General features: G+C 38.9%; 1 protein-coding gene across 16 annotated transcripts in view; it reads right to left on the bottom strand.

Annotated features, from left to right (window-relative positions):
• Positions 1-15,449, bottom strand: part of dab2ipb (DAB2 interacting protein b) — a 166,997-nt gene that overhangs the window by 32,919 nt on the left and 118,629 nt on the right. For 14 of the 16 annotated variants that reach the window (XM_078955471.1, XM_023960457.2, XM_023960456.2 and 11 more), the window contains 3 exons: positions 10,246-10,399; positions 5,001-5,099; positions 159-713 (listed from right to left, as the gene is read on the bottom strand). In XM_078955471.1, coding sequence (XP_078811597.1) covers positions 159-713; positions 5,001-5,099; positions 10,246-10,399 — 808 coding nt within the window. Of the gene's footprint in view, positions 1-158; positions 714-4,950; positions 5,100-10,245; positions 10,400-15,449 lie in introns of all 16 variants that reach the window. The other 2 variants (XM_078955476.1, XM_078955474.1) reach the window with 1 other exon arrangement.

The raw sequence follows: 15,449 nt of genomic DNA, 5'->3' as shown, positions 1-15,449 counted from the left end.
TGAGGAAATCACCTGTCTGCTCTTATTACAGTTCTGGAGGGGGTGAGCGGGTCACAGGCCAGGAATGCCTCACCTTTCTAAACTTTTCCAATGCCTCTTAGCAATGTTCTAGTCTTTTTCTTACGCAGCGTGAGAAAAAGGGGAAGAGTTCCACCCACCTTGGCCTTTCCGGTGCTCTGCAGAATGTGCACCAGCGCACACGCCATCTCCTCCTTGCTCTTGACGCTGATCGCCGGCTCCAGCACCGAGCACAGCAGCATGTAGTTGTTGGTGATGTACTCTGCAAACTCCTTGTACATCTCCATGGGAAGGATGCTCATACTCTGGTAGCGCGCCTTGATCCGAATCATGGGCCCTGAGGTTTTACCCTTCGGAGGGTTAGGGGTGCTGACTGGATACCACTTCTCCATGAACTGTCGCCCGCTGACTGCTGCGACGGAGATGTTCACAAGTCCAATGTAATTGTTTTTGTCTTTCTTTTTCTTCTTGTCCGTGTCCTTGTAAAGGTGCGCGGTGATGCTCCTGACTGCCGGCAGGTTGCTGAATTCAAAGTGCTCCCCCCAGAAGACATTGTCCGTCTTGAGCTTGCAGGTGGTGCGGGCGTACAGAGACTCGTCCAGGCAAAGCTCACAGAAGTATTTCTTTTTGGCCGGCAGGTCCTTCGCTTCGATGATCCACAGCCTCAGGATGTTCTCCACCCGGCGACTGTTGTCCTGGAAACAGAGAGGTTAACAGATTATCTAAAAATACCGGAAACTTTTTTACTATGAAAGTATGTCAAGAACTAACAGCTGCTATCAGAACACCAGACATATTCCTATTGCATCTGTCACAAAACAGCCAGACGGCCAGTTCCAAATGCAGCAGGTTTATTAGCTCAGCTAAAATTCCACAAAGCTAAATCAGGGTCAGGTAGGGAGGGGTAGATAACAGGCATGAGAGCATCAGAGAAGAGACAGGGGTAGTCAGGATCCAGGTGACAGTTGGGGCAGGCAGCAGGCAAACAGAGTCAGAAACAGGATCAGGAAACAGAAGATCAGGTCCTAATATAACGCTCAGTAATGGAGGCAGAGTGGCACAAACAAGACTTCGCACTGAGTGAGGCTCAGTGCAGGGTTTAAATATGCTGTGATTGATTGAGTGAATTAGAGTCGGGTGTGACATCCAGGAACTGTGTGGTGGGGTTGCTGGAAGAGGAAGTCCATTAAATACTCTGGAGACGGTTCCCACCGGTGACCAAAGGGAAAAAAGAGCGATGACTTCTGACAGAATCAATGGGTAAATTGATGCAATTCCACTTTCTTGTAGTAAAATTACCTCAAAAACGTCCTCATTAAACAGAAAATTGGATCAAATGAAATGCCAATATTAAAAGATCTGTGAAACCTTCTTGAAACTATGAGGTCTCTGGATTTTTGAAGTCCTGACGTCTGTACAGAAACCAAGTTTAACTTAATGTTTAGCATTTATTTTTCTCTGTGGCGCAAAATTTGGCTGTCTGTAAAATACCTAAATTTGTAAAAAAATGTTTTCTATTGTCTAATTTGGACCTTGAATTACTAAAGAAAGGAGCACGAAACTCAACTTTCCCTAAAACTGCCACTTTCTGTTTTCCTAAAAAACAATTCTCAGTAATCCTCATTAGTCTCTGAGCACACTGGTGTGTTTGCCAACACAGCAGCTGTTTTCAATGACCCGACCCCTCAATTCACATAGTTTTCCTTCATAATTTAACAAGAAGGTTTCAAAGAAGTTATTAGCCTTGAACATTTTGGTTTTAAACAAACTTAACAAGAATTATGGCACATAGTTAACAAGGTCCTTCTAATTTAATAGTCCCAAAAATTTGGGTTTTCATTTTACAAGTTTACCTCGAAGTCTGTGTTTGTTGTCTTGAAGTTGTAAATATGAACCTATAGAAATTAAAGAAATATGACAAATACAAACCACCGTTTTTTCACCACTACGTAGTATCAGCGAGTACGATTGACAAGTAAGTTGCACAATTGGTGACCGAGTAAATACTTTTTTGCTACACTGTATATGATAAAGTACCTCAAAATGCTCAAAAAGGCCTAATTCAGAGTTTTACTTCACCTATGTGTTGTTTGGTTCTTAGAAGGGGGGGTGAAAAAAAACTCTATGAGATAGAGAATCGGATCAAAAATATGCTTGGGGTTCAGCTAAAATGAAAAATGGATTTAAAAAATCCTCAAACTAGTGGGGAAAGACGATGAAAGCCACTTTCAAAATAAAACTAATGAAATAGAAATGGAATATGTGTGAAGCTCATTAACAGCAGAAAGAAGACAGCTGGATGTATGGCCATTTCTTCTACATCTCTGGACTCCGGAAGCCTCCAACAAGAAAGCAGGAGCTCACTTTATGAAGGATGTGAGTCATTGTTTACATTAAAGTGTAATAACCGGCTTTAAAACAGCATGGTAAAAAAAAAAAGAAAATAGAAGTCTGAACCCAAGGATGTTCTTGTTTTCCTGCAGAGAAAGTCCACCGTCTCACATCTGCAGGTATGAGGCAGACAAATCCTCCTTATATCCGTCTCTAACAATGATGGACGGCTGGTCCGTCTGACAAACGTTAAATGTCAGATGGAATGTATTCAAGCAGCGCTGAACAGCATAAAAGCATAACTATATGGATGAATGTACGCTGGGGATTCAATGATTTGGAAAATAAAGTTTGTAGGCTAAACTACTTTAAAACTTCAGAGGATCTTTCAAAAACCTTTTTTTTTAACAAGCATTTTTTACATTTTAACAACATTTTTTACCAAATGTTCTGAATCATAAATGAAATATCAGCCTTCGGTTTATGTTTTTTCTTGGTGTTTTCATGGTTTTCATGTTTTTTTTTGGTGTTCTTGAATTGTGACAGTCTCCACCATCAGTATCTTCTTAAACGTTAAGTGCCTGAGCTCGAGCAGCTCTTAACCTTTTGCAGACTATCAACGAAAACTATTAAGAAAAAAATCTGCCTGCCCTTGCTAATCATAAACCGAGTTTCAATCCCTTCTTTCTTCCTAAAGCCTTAGTCACATGCACACATTTGGGTTTGAGCTGCAGGTTTTCAGGTTTGTTCGGGCCCATGGAGGGGTCGTAGAGAGGAGCGGCGGCAACTTAACCCTTGTGCTATCTTGTGGGGTCCAGATGACCCCTACCCTTACATTGACGTGTTCTCCCCTACCATGACAAAGGTGGATAAAGGTGGAAAGATTTCATTTAATCCATGGACACCAGTGAAGATCACAAATCATTGAAGAAAAAAGATTCAGCGCACTGTCTTGTGGGGTCTAGATGACCCCACTCCCAACGTTGGGAGTGGGGTCATCTAGACCCCACAAGACAGCGCAAGTGTTAAAGACCCACTTTGCTCATCTTTTGATCTGTATTAGAACTGTTCCCAGTGGTTTCTTAATTATTATCATGCTGGTTTTAACCAAAATTTTTTTTTAAAAACTTGTCGTTTCCTATGACATAGTTTCTGCAGCACAGCAGGAGTTCATTAGAAATTCACCACAAAGTTGTGGGCGAGAGTAAGTCCACCCCTTACTTCCCGTCATCCATCTGTTTACACGCTCTCCCGCAAGCTTACTGCAGCCCCTCATACCCCCAACGTAACATTACTGGTGCAATAAAAATGGCAAGCAATACCGAAGTTATCCAGCTGTACAGTTTTGAGCCAGATCCCAGCTCACGAGGAAAACAAAGACGTATGTGGATCTGATCGTCAACAAGTGGAGGCAACAGAATGGAGTGTGGCAGGGAGCTTGCAGTTTGACGTAGCGGCTTCTTCGTCACACCTGCAAGCTCTTTCCAACTGCATTTTTTCGTCTGCTCCTGAGCCACAATGATCGGAATACAGAAATACTCAGAAATGCAAATTTTCTTTACACATGTCATCCATCATGAAAGAAATGCCATAAGACCTCGTTAAAAACACAGATATCGCCATTTTCTTTGGAGCGGGTCTTTAATGGGAGCTCAGAAATGTCTTGCAGTTCCCTTGAGGCTTGTGCAGCCACCTCGAGGGACGTCCGGAAAATGGATCGTACCATTGTCGTGATAAATGGATCATGAAGTTTTTGTAGGGAAAATGTAAGTTACACTCACTTATGACGTACAGGTAATGGTGTTGTACTTATGCCACACTCTAGTCATTTCGTGTTGCCTCCACCATACCCAATACAAGTTTGCCTCATTTTTTTACCCCTTTGACAGCCCGCATCCACCCATAGGGGCAGTTAGGACTTAGGCTTAACCAGTTTCTAAAATCTGCTTTCTCTATGACGACTCAATAAACAGCCTCCTGTGATTGGCTGAGGAGGTCAAAATTTTGTATTACATGTCATCTAAAAAAAACAATTTTTTAAAATTATTTTTCTGTGCACGTACCCTGTTACTGCCATGGCGCCCTGGTCTCTGGAAGGGTGAGGTGCCAGGTAGAGTTTTGCAAGAAAATGTTTCCTGGATGTCTTTTTAGCCCAAAAATATATAATAAATAAATCCTCTTTAATCCGTTTGAGGCTGCGTGGATGCCAAAAAAGAAAAACCCAAGTAATTGCATCTTTCCCACACAAAACAAGCCATCTTTTGGAGAACAAAGCAAAGCCGGAGAAACAGAAATAACCCATTTCCTTCAACTTCTCCGCAGAACTTTCTCCCTCAAACTTCTAATCAGCGAGTCAATTTCCGAACACCGGCAGACTCAGGAGTGAAGATCCCGGGTGATTAGGATGCTTTTCTTGGCTCGATGTGTTTGCCACTTAAACCCCCTGCCACAGCTGTGTTTGTCAGGATTATAGACAATATCGCTGCGCAAACGACAAAAGCACTTAAGTCTCTCTGTGCGCCACCTCTGCATCACAGATCAGCGTGGTGGCACGAATTATAACCTGCTGTCGACACCATCAGGTTCAGGGTTACAAATAACCTTTTTTGGAATCCATTTGGGCGCTTCACGCCATGGGTGCCGTGACGCACCTTGTTTGGCTGAACCGCCCTCCTCAGATTCTCCATCCATTTGTCTCTCTCGGCTGCTGAGCGGCAGGAAAAGCATTTGCTTCCTGTGGAGGTGGTGACCTGCAGACACAGGGGAACAAAACAAGGTCTTTAAAAACCGAACTTAAGAAATGTCAGAAAGGATTGTGGCAACACTTAGTTCAGAAATGATTTTTTCATACATAAATACTTTTAAAAGAGCCCCTGCAGGGAGACTTAGAGTGACTCAGCTTTGAGAAATGAGGTAAAGAACAAAAAAAGGATTGGAAAAAGTCCAAACGCACACGGAAAAAAAAAAACAGTCAGTAGGTTTGCAGTAACTCTGAATGTAATATTGCTCTATTTCTTGAAAGATGAATTCCCTATAAAATGAACCATTTGATTTAGTTCATAGTAATTTTTTCGTACAAGAAAAACAGATCACTGGAATGGACGAATGGGATGAGACCGGGATGTGTCTGTTTCTGCATGTGGGGCAGGATTTTCCTGTCTGCTGTTTGACAGGAAGTATGCAAAGTAATCTGCTGCTTGTTTAATAACAGCTTTCGAGGCAGATTCTGCTGCTGCTGCTATTCACCGCTTTGAATGTGAAATGTTTGCAAACTACAAGAGAAGTTTTTAAACTGTGTTTCTTACGATTTTCTTATGTTCCAGTCAAAATGGTTCATTTTGTTTTAGATTATGACATAAATATTGGAAAACTATGAACAGTTATATTTTTTTAAACAAGACAAAACTCAGTAAATATCAATGTGAGTAAATTTTGTCTGTGTTTTATGCTATAAAAGCTGACTGTAAATTTTAACCTAAAACCAGAAATATTTTAATATAAAAAAAAGTAGAAAGAGAGTGAAGGGAAAAGTATGGTGGCCCTGAAGTTCAAATTACATCAACAAATCACTCAAAAACATGTTAAAGATCACACTGATAATTATAAAAGAAAAACAAATAGTGAAGAAACAACATTACCAACCTAAACCAAAAGGTAAATACCAAAAAAAAAAAAAAAAATTAAAATGAAAAAGGGAGACGTTTAGGAAAAAATTCCAAGAAATCAAAATGTTAAAAAATAAAACAAAATAAGAAATGGGAAAAGGTGAGTTTTGTAGGGCATCACAATTAGATGAGGTTTGTTCAACTTTTCATTTGGTATCTTCCAGCAGAGAATATTTATTTAAGCTACCACAGTCACTGCTAAAGTTTAGCGATTGTTCAATGAACTCTTTACCACAGTTTCAAAAAAATAAAACAAAAACAAACAAACTAACAATTTTCTATCCTTCTCAAAACTCAAACATCACTGTCCAAATTTTGATTTTTTATACGTCAAAATGTAATGTATTTTACTACTTCTCTTGCTTTTCTTAATTGATGTTGTGACCTTTTATGTGTTTGGGTTGAGTGATTTGTTGATGTAATTTGCACTTATGGGCCATCATACTCATTTTTCTTTACCTAATTTTCTCAAGACAAAAAAGTAAATAAAACACTTTTATGACAATTAGGTTTATTTCTTCATGCTTGGGAACAATAAAATATTATTTTATTTTCTTTTTAGACTAACGGAATACATTGAGTTATAAGACCATTCATCATCAATGGAAAAAGTTTGTTGTAAAAAAACAAAACAAAACAAAAAAATTCAACAACCAGATCTGGGAATTTCTGACCTCTGTTAGAATTCTGACTTTAATTAAAACACTTTTTTTGTATTCATTTAATGCTAAAAAAAAAAAAAATCACTTGTAAAAGTTCCTACAATAATTCAGACTTCATTTGTAACCTAATTATTTCACCGTTAAAGTTAGCATCCAAGATTTAATTTTCTTAATTTGTAAGGTAATATTTTCTAATGAGTCTCTTGGAAATTAAACTTTTATTTTGACAAAACTAGTTAAATAAATAATAAGAATTCTGACTTATTATTGTTTTTCTCATGTTGTCTTGGTTTGATTTTTCCCCAAAAAGTATAATTTTTGGGGGGAAAAAATGTAAATTTTGACTCTTAATTTATAGATTTAGGTCTCAATACAAAAGCTATGAGTAAGCAAAAAGTCAGACTTTTGTTGGTAAACATCAGGGATCATTTGAACCAACATTTGAAAACAATCATGGCGTTAACGAAGAAGACTGTCAGAAACGGTTTCTTCTGCTGCTAAGAGAAACACTTGATCCTCAGCCTCACTTGACCCAGAAAGAAGAAACAAACTAATTAAAACTACTGAAGGTTTCGATCTTCAGCTTCCTCGGGCGTCGTCATGCGCCGTATCCTCCAACACGACGGCATAACGAGCTGTAAACACAGCGCTTACATATCCTCGCCCTCTAAAGCTGTTCTGATGAATGTGTTTGTGATTAATATAAAGCCGGCGTTCGCTCTCCCCCTTATGTCTGCCGAGTGTCAAATCGGGCTCATTAGCAACGAGCATGCCGGGTTTTGGAGCGTTGCTATGGCCTGCTGTGACGGTAAACAACATGAGTCAACAAGACGGAAAAAGTTGAGGGCACAAAAGCACAAACAATCACGGAAAATTTGAAAAAGCAGGATGGTGATTATTCAGGGTTGGTGGATGCAGAAAACTCTCACATACGTCAAAATCTCTCTGTTTGTTTTGAAGATATAAAGAAACAATTAAAATTATATTTCTATGGCTACTTAGCATCTTCGACCTTTTTCTCCTGAGGTTAAAGGTCAGATTTTTTTTAGTCTAGACACTTCTGTCAACTCAATCTAAATGCAGTTACTCAGTTAAGCAGAGAAAACCCTTCCCTTGGCTGTGACCTTTTGAAAAAAATGCTAAAAAGCGTTTATCTGGATTGGTCTCAAGGGGGGGACAGTGTGGTTAACGTCCACAGTATTCCATAAATCTTGCATTAAAGGTGTGTTGAAGGAGGCCGAAGCGTGCTTTTCTGCTGCAGTCAAAGCGCTCCTTAAACAGGAAACCATTTGATCCCAGGGACAAACACACAATATTTAGGAAAAACAGGTTTCTTATGTTTTCTGCTGAGATGTAAATAGCATCAAGTCTGATTATTTAAAACGTGTTTTAGACTTTTTTTGGGAAATGTGTAGTAATTTGTTGATTTGCAACATTTTTGTTTTTAGAAATATTTTTTTTTTAATTGAAGAGATATTGATGAAAAAAAATCCTAATTTATCATAAAACAACAAAAAATCCACATTTTTAAACCTGCATATTATTTCAAGAGCTCCATTGAGCTCCTTATCTGGTCATCAAAAACATTTGGGGCAGTGAAACTGTAGAAAATCTACATCGCATTCATAGTATTTTGAGTTCCCAAAGAGGAGATTACTCATCGCTTTAGCTTCAAAGTATTAACACTTTAAATTCGAGACTGATTTGAATAAAATAAATAAATACATAAATAAAACTGAAGCTAGGTCAGATCACCTAGCAACCACCAGGCAGGGACTTAGACTTGAGACGAGCACTGTGTCCGAATTCTTTTACTGTTAGAGCACTGTAGAGTCCAAATCTACACTTCCAAAATTCAATGCCTTGGAAATATCCTAGAAAGCTTTGTAAAAAACTAATGAGAGATGTTGTTTACTAGAATGGCGAATATAGACCACAATGCATTGCCTTTGAACAGTTTGTCATTTAAAAAAAAAGTATTTTAATTAATTTATTTATAAATCGTCTGAGTTTTTATCATCAGAACAAAGTGGATACATAAATGGTTTCCGTAAAATGTTTGTAAGGGACGCCATCTATACGTCACTACCGAATCCAAGTGCTGGATTGGTCAAAGTTCCACCTGTTTGCCTTTCAACGGGCTTTCAATGGCCGCACGTTTTATCAGGTTTCCGTTTCCATTTACATAAACTTTTCATTGAAAAATGGTCACTTGAACGTGTGTTGCAGAAGGCGGCGCAAACATTGTTGCTTCACATGCAGAGACTAGAGAATTGAGGTTTGGGACATGGGAATAACATTTCCTTTTTTGTTTTTTTACTCCAGGAAGTCATCGTCAGTTTCCAAAATAAAAGCTCTCTTTACAATGCTTTTGCAAGAATGCAAAAACACCAACCCTCCTGTTATTGTGTCACGCAAGTTGTTTGATCGTATCATAGTAAAATGTTCAGTTTATTTTCATTTATGACATGGAGACTTTTGATCATCTCTCTACCACAAACAAACCTGTCCCCATTTACTCCAGAATAAAGGAGCCCAGCTGTAGTATAAGTTGCTTTATTTTTCTAGACATATTTCTGGATTTCTTTAAGAATTTGCAACAAAATAAAACAAGGATTACCCCCAATCTCAACAACATTGGAGAGCAATTTCTCACAAACTTTTAAAAATGAATTAAATGTTTAATTTGCCCAAAAGTGACAGAAGTAGAGAAGCTTTAAACATTTAAAAGATGCGATTAAATTAATATCCGAGAAAGGCTCAGGATTTTGCTGTTTTAGTTGAGAAAGAGGCATGAAACATTTCAATCACAATGAAATAATTGAATAGAAATAATTGCTACAAAGAACAGTTTGAAATGGGAGCTCGGCCCGGCATGCATGCTTTTAGAGGAACAGAGAGGCAGAGAGGCTTCAGCTGGGGGAAAAACCAGAACCTCCTTGCTGTGAGCGGATTGTGTTTACCTGCAGTGCAACCCGTAAAACATGTGCATGCCTCTAGAAGTATGTGGCAATAACAGGATGTGGCGTGAAAATTGTCTTTGTTTTATATTGTTTTGTCTAGACAAGCTGACGGCAAAATTAAGGAATTCTAATCTGCATTTTGAACTTTTGCAGAGTCACGTGGACTCTGCAGAAAAACAAACACAAAAAAAACGTAAACTTTCACTGTGTTCTAAGCAGCGCATCACCGAACGGGCCCTTTTGCCAAATAAAGGCTGGTCAAAGAATGACCACTGCTCTCCAAAGCCACATGTCAGCAGGATTGATCACTTTGTGTTAAAAGCCCCACATTCATTCACTTTTGCTTGTGGATAAGCAGTCGTGTAAACATCACTTTAGTGGGATTTGTGTTTTTAACCACATCTGCATGAGTCCCATATTTGGGAAAAAACCTCAGGATGGAGATATTTAGAAAGTGTTTCCTGAGGCGGCACACTGAAACCTTAACGTTGACAGGGGACCAACTTATGTAACTTTTTAATGAATTTATTTTCTTGATGAAGTTGTTTGTCTTCACCCAAACAACGTAAGGGAATGTGTACAGATGTGTGAAGGGTGCCTCCTCACCTCAAAGCAGTAGTCCTGCCCGAGGATGCTGCTGTGAACGGGCTTGATGATGACCTCGTCCTCCATGCTTAAGTCGAGAGCTTCCACAGCGCTGCTGGGGCTGAGCAGTGATTCATGGGAGCGAGACTCCTTCAGCCTCGGCATCAAATGAGATCTGGGAGAGAGGGGGAAGAGAAATGAGTCACCCGGAGGAGGAGGTGGAGGAGAGAGATGGAGCATATGCACGGCACACATCAGCGAGCATTCATGGTGGAGTGCGAAGACGGAGGCTGTGAGGATGATTGACACGGTGGGGGGTGGGGTTGACAAGCTCCCCACATGACATCGCAAGAAATGGACAAATGGTTATGGATTCACTTCTGATGCAATGTGGCTCCTCTAAGTATTAAAAAGAAAGAAGTAAGTGCAGCCAACAGATGCACTCGATCCTCATCAAACATCACTAGCAGCTTCCACAATGATTTCCTGATTGGTGGCATTCAGAATCAGAAATCCGTAAACAGGAAGTGAAATACAGTAAAATATGAAAGAGCCTAAGGCAACAACTTGATCAATATTCAGGTCCAGTCACTCTGAAAAGTTCTATAGAACTTGTGAATACTTTTTGCAGCAATGAAGAGTCTTTTAAAGATTTTTTTTAGGCTCATTTTTTCCTGCAAGTGGGTTCAATTTCTGCTCCTCAACTGCGACTCTCAGCCTACCTCGTTTCTCTTTTGATGTCATTCTTTAGATTTTCTCTAAATTTGGGGTTTTCAGCTGCACATTTGGAGTTTGTACTTTGAAATCTCTGAGGGGGATTGGGCTTTTTCTTAGTACATGGACATTTTTAACTGCTTCTTGATATTAGTGCAAGGATTATCCATCAATTTTCAGTCAAACTCATCTTAAGACCAACTTATTAAGGCCTCTACCTTAATTCAAAGACAAAGTTAGTCCAGATTTAAATAAAGACTTGATTAAAAAGCTTTTATTTTGAAGAATAACTAAAATAATCTTTCACAAGGACATTTGGACTTATTATGCCTTTATTGTAGATCTAAATGGTTGTGATGTGTACGGTTTTTGGGATAAATTTAACATGTTGCATGCTTTAGCATTTGGTATTTGTGGAGCGCTAACAGGTACTTGTGCTTAAATATCCACCTCTACAGTAGTTATGGTTCCCTCTCTAAAGCTGGCTTTTAAATCGTGAGGAAGTTTAGGAGTATAATCTTTGGCAGTGCAAATAAAAATATGTAAATGAGTGTAGCAGCAGGATACACTATTTGCAGGATGCTAAGGTACAACTACCTGAAATTATATGCCAAAAATCGAAGTTACAGACTAGAAAATATGTGTATTTACCTTGTTTACCAAAATAAATAGCAAAAAATACGTTATATAACCTCACACGGACATTCATGTCATAGTTTGCTTTTAGTCATTTTAACTTAAAAAGAAATCTGAATCATTTTTTTATTGTTTTTTCATCTTTGGAGTTTTTCATCTTTTGACTTTGCTGTTCTTGCAAATTGAGCTAAAAAAAACACACCCCTTATTTTACCTTCTGTGTAACCCTTTTTGAAATACTTGAAATAAAACACTGTGAAAAAAGTTTTTAAACTGTTTGATTAAATTCCATTTAGCTCCTTAAATTTTAGTTCTCAACTAACAAAATGCAACAAATCACTAAAATCTCAATTAAAAGCAGCAACTTTTAGTGGACAGAATTTAAGCAAATGTCATTGCTCATCACAGAGTGACCACAAAAATCAGATAAAAGAAAAAAAAGGGATTTTATAAAGAAAAATTGCAAGCTTATTCTGTTTGTAACATATAAAGAAATACTTTGTTAAAATATTTCACTAATTTTTTGTCAGACGTTTTTTACAACTAAATTGTTAAACTGTTTGTAATTTAAAAATATCTCAATAAAAAAAAAGAGCATCCAGTCTGCCTGCATATACTGTGCTTTTATTTTCTGTTCTTTTTTTTTTTTTTTACTTTTCCTGTCCAACAGCTGGGCAGACAGATGAGAACTGAAGGCCTCTTGTGTTGGACATATTTTACTTTAACAACAGGGGTTGTTAAAGTAAAATATAAAATATAAAAAGTAAAACCAGAGGTATGTCTGAATAAACCCCTTTTGTAATTGAGGCCAAACTTTATTAATTTCAATCATATTTGAAAATCTTTGGTGTTGGACCGGACGGAAAAGGAAAGAAGGGAAGAAGAGAGAGGGACATTAGAGGGGGGGGGGGGGGGGGGGGGTAGGAGGGTGATAATAGGAGGGGGGGGGATAAGACCAAGAAGCAGCATAAAGCAACAAGCTACTGGATGTTTATCATTACGGTAAGGTTCAAATGTAGTACAAAAAGGGCGGGGCCTGTCCACATACACACTCAAATGTTATCAACATACCTGCTAGCTGCAAAAATGTCCACATGTCAACATGTTCACAAAACAGATAGTGTTCACACACGCATACTTATGCCTTAAAACCAACCAGTGTGAAATATTTCGTTCATTCAATCATGCAAACTATTAGTGCAAAGGTGAGATAACACCTGTGCTCAGGTGAGTGTTTATGTTTATGTGCTATTATTTTCAACCACCTCCTGCTTTGCAAAAAAAAAGCTGATTTAGGTTTAAGTTTTAAGCTTCAAAACCTGCATCGACTGGTTTATTTGATTCTTTCTGGAAAATAGCTTAGTGAGTCACACTGACTTTAAATAACAGATGTACTTTGTAGAAATCTGTCCATCTTTGGCTTTTTTCTAGTCCAGCATTAGTTCTGAATAAAATTTGGCAACGTTCGCTAACTGTTACCGTGTTCCCATTTCTTCATGATAAGACCTCAGAGCGCGTCTTGAAAAGTGTTCAATCCTCTGAGTAAGACAGCTGCAGGGCTCCAAATTTTTTTTTTTTTAACTTCCTTTTTGGCCACAGCAGATTAGGAAACAAAGCAAAGAGCCTTTTGCTGTTTGCTGTTTGATGTCGCCCTACTTTTCTTTATTTTTGGAGGAGTTAAAGTGAGGAGCTGTCACTCAGACTGAGCAAACACAACTTAATTTATGCCAGAAAATCCGCATTATTATGCAAAAGTCTCCTGACACTCTTTTACCAGTCTACGTATTTACAGTATTTTATATCCAGCCCTAATAACCTCACCCCTTGTTAAGGTCAGCCTCATGGTAATGAGAAGATGGGATGTTTAATATTTGACTTGAACAAAAAAAGGCGAGTCAGATAAGTCAGAGTGGGCAGGGAGAGGAAGAGGAAGAGTCCGTTCCTGATGTAATGAGAACATTCCTCCAGTAGTGCCCTCTGTGGACACATTACACTCTAATCCCATCTGTGTGGAAACATTATTCATTGTACATCCTTTTCTGCTGCTTTTGGAGCAGCATTCAAGGCAAAACGCAGAGCACGTAATCACAGATTAGCTAACAGCATGGAGCCTTTTGTTAAGTTTACCAGCTTTGTTGTGAAATCCTGTGTTCACTGTGAAGTGGATAATGACCCTGACTCTTTTTTAGGCCTCTATTCCAATAATGCATGAAAAAAAAGGACAACTCATTGAAAAAAAATGTAAAATTCTCTTAAAATTAAATACAATCATGTATTTATATGAGATCCTGACAATTCCACAGCTGGACTGCAGAGGAAGTGTGTTTGCGCCCCACTCTGCTTTGTGATTGGCTGACTGGGTACTGGGCAGAACAGAGCCAGTCAAATGAGTGGATACTGGGAAGAGGATGAGCTTCATATGCAAACTGTGAGGGTGAGTCAAGATTTTAAACAAAAACAAGCTGTAAAAACCAGCTCAACACTTCAATACCACGCAAAAAGTGGTAATCGTGCAAAAACAAAGAGGCTATTTTGAGAAACTGCAGCTCCTTTTAAAGGATGAAATATAACTCTGTTTCCCCCACAGTAACATTAAAGCAGTAGTGTCAGGCTGATAAATAATGCTGCCTTTCATTTAAAAGGATACAAACATACCTGGCACGTGGCACAAGTTCAAGAACAGGCTAAACACTTTTCGATCATGGTGTTCATACCAGACAAAGACTGGTTTTTCTACTGTTTACTAGCGCATATCCATCACCCACAGCTGGACACTTGGTGCGAAATGTTGAAGTGGTGTTCATCTCGCAAATCTTGCTCCAGCCTATTTCTTTTTACAACTCTATTCCGATATTTGAAAGATTTGGTGTCATAGGACACAAATCCCAATTATTCATTCAACGGTTGGCACTGAATTTAAAGTGACACCATCTATACGACACTACCAAATCAGAGTTCCTGATTGGTTAAAGTGTATCCTTGTTTAACTTGCACCGTGGTCGTGCGGTTTGTACGTAGTGTCCGAAAACGATCAAAGAAACTTGCATAGCTATGCATGAGTTTGTACATACATTAATAATTGTGTACACATTATCATTTTTGAATCTATACTAGTGGATAGAACCAAGTTGTGGCACCAAATATTAAAAATATTAATTCTAGCTAATTATTTTTCCAATGCATATACATTTGTGTGTGACCAGCAGCCATCTTTGACAGCCTGGTCTGTTAGGCTTCACTGTGAAGAACAAAATAGCAGGACAAAGTAAAAAGAAATATGTAGTGTTGTGTATTTGCAAAGTTAGAATTATGGTCTGTGTTACACTTTTTCTTTTCTTTTTTGAGAGATTGTGTTGTAATGTTTAGTAGGATGCCCCCACCAAAAACCACAGGAGCTCAACAACAAAAGCCACAGAAACATTTGATCTCAGGCACTGAATAAACTCCAACTCATGACAGCTGCTACTCCTGAATGGAGCATCATGGCTGTCAATAGTGTGTCGGGTCAGTGCCATGAAGCAAAGCATTCACCAGTTGAGGAATTTGAAATCACAGCTGGAGGGGTGTAAGAATAGAGGTGGGATCACCGGAGGGTGGAGCATGCAGGTACAGAAACGGGCAAAGCCTTCCCAGCTACCACACCGTACAGCAGGAGGCAAGACGCCTAAAACCCTACAATAGGACGCGGGACAGAGAATGGGCAAGGAAAGAAAAGCCATCGGATCACCTTTTTACCCACAATCCTTAACCTTCATACATCCATGGCCTTGCCCCCTCCCTCCATTTAAAAGGTTCAATTCGAACAGGCAATCAGTCAATCTGCAGGGGTCTGAGTCAAAGCCCCTGAGGCGAGGAAGATCACACTTCACAACAGC

The sequence above is a fragment of the Oryzias latipes genome, chromosome 12 (genome assembly GCF_053564925.1).
Source record: "Oryzias latipes strain Hd-rR chromosome 12, Olatipes_Hd-rR_3.1".
NCBI classification, from domain to species: domain Eukaryota; kingdom Metazoa; phylum Chordata; class Actinopteri; order Beloniformes; family Adrianichthyidae; genus Oryzias; species Oryzias latipes.
This window is presented reverse-complemented; position numbering and strand designations above follow the sequence as displayed.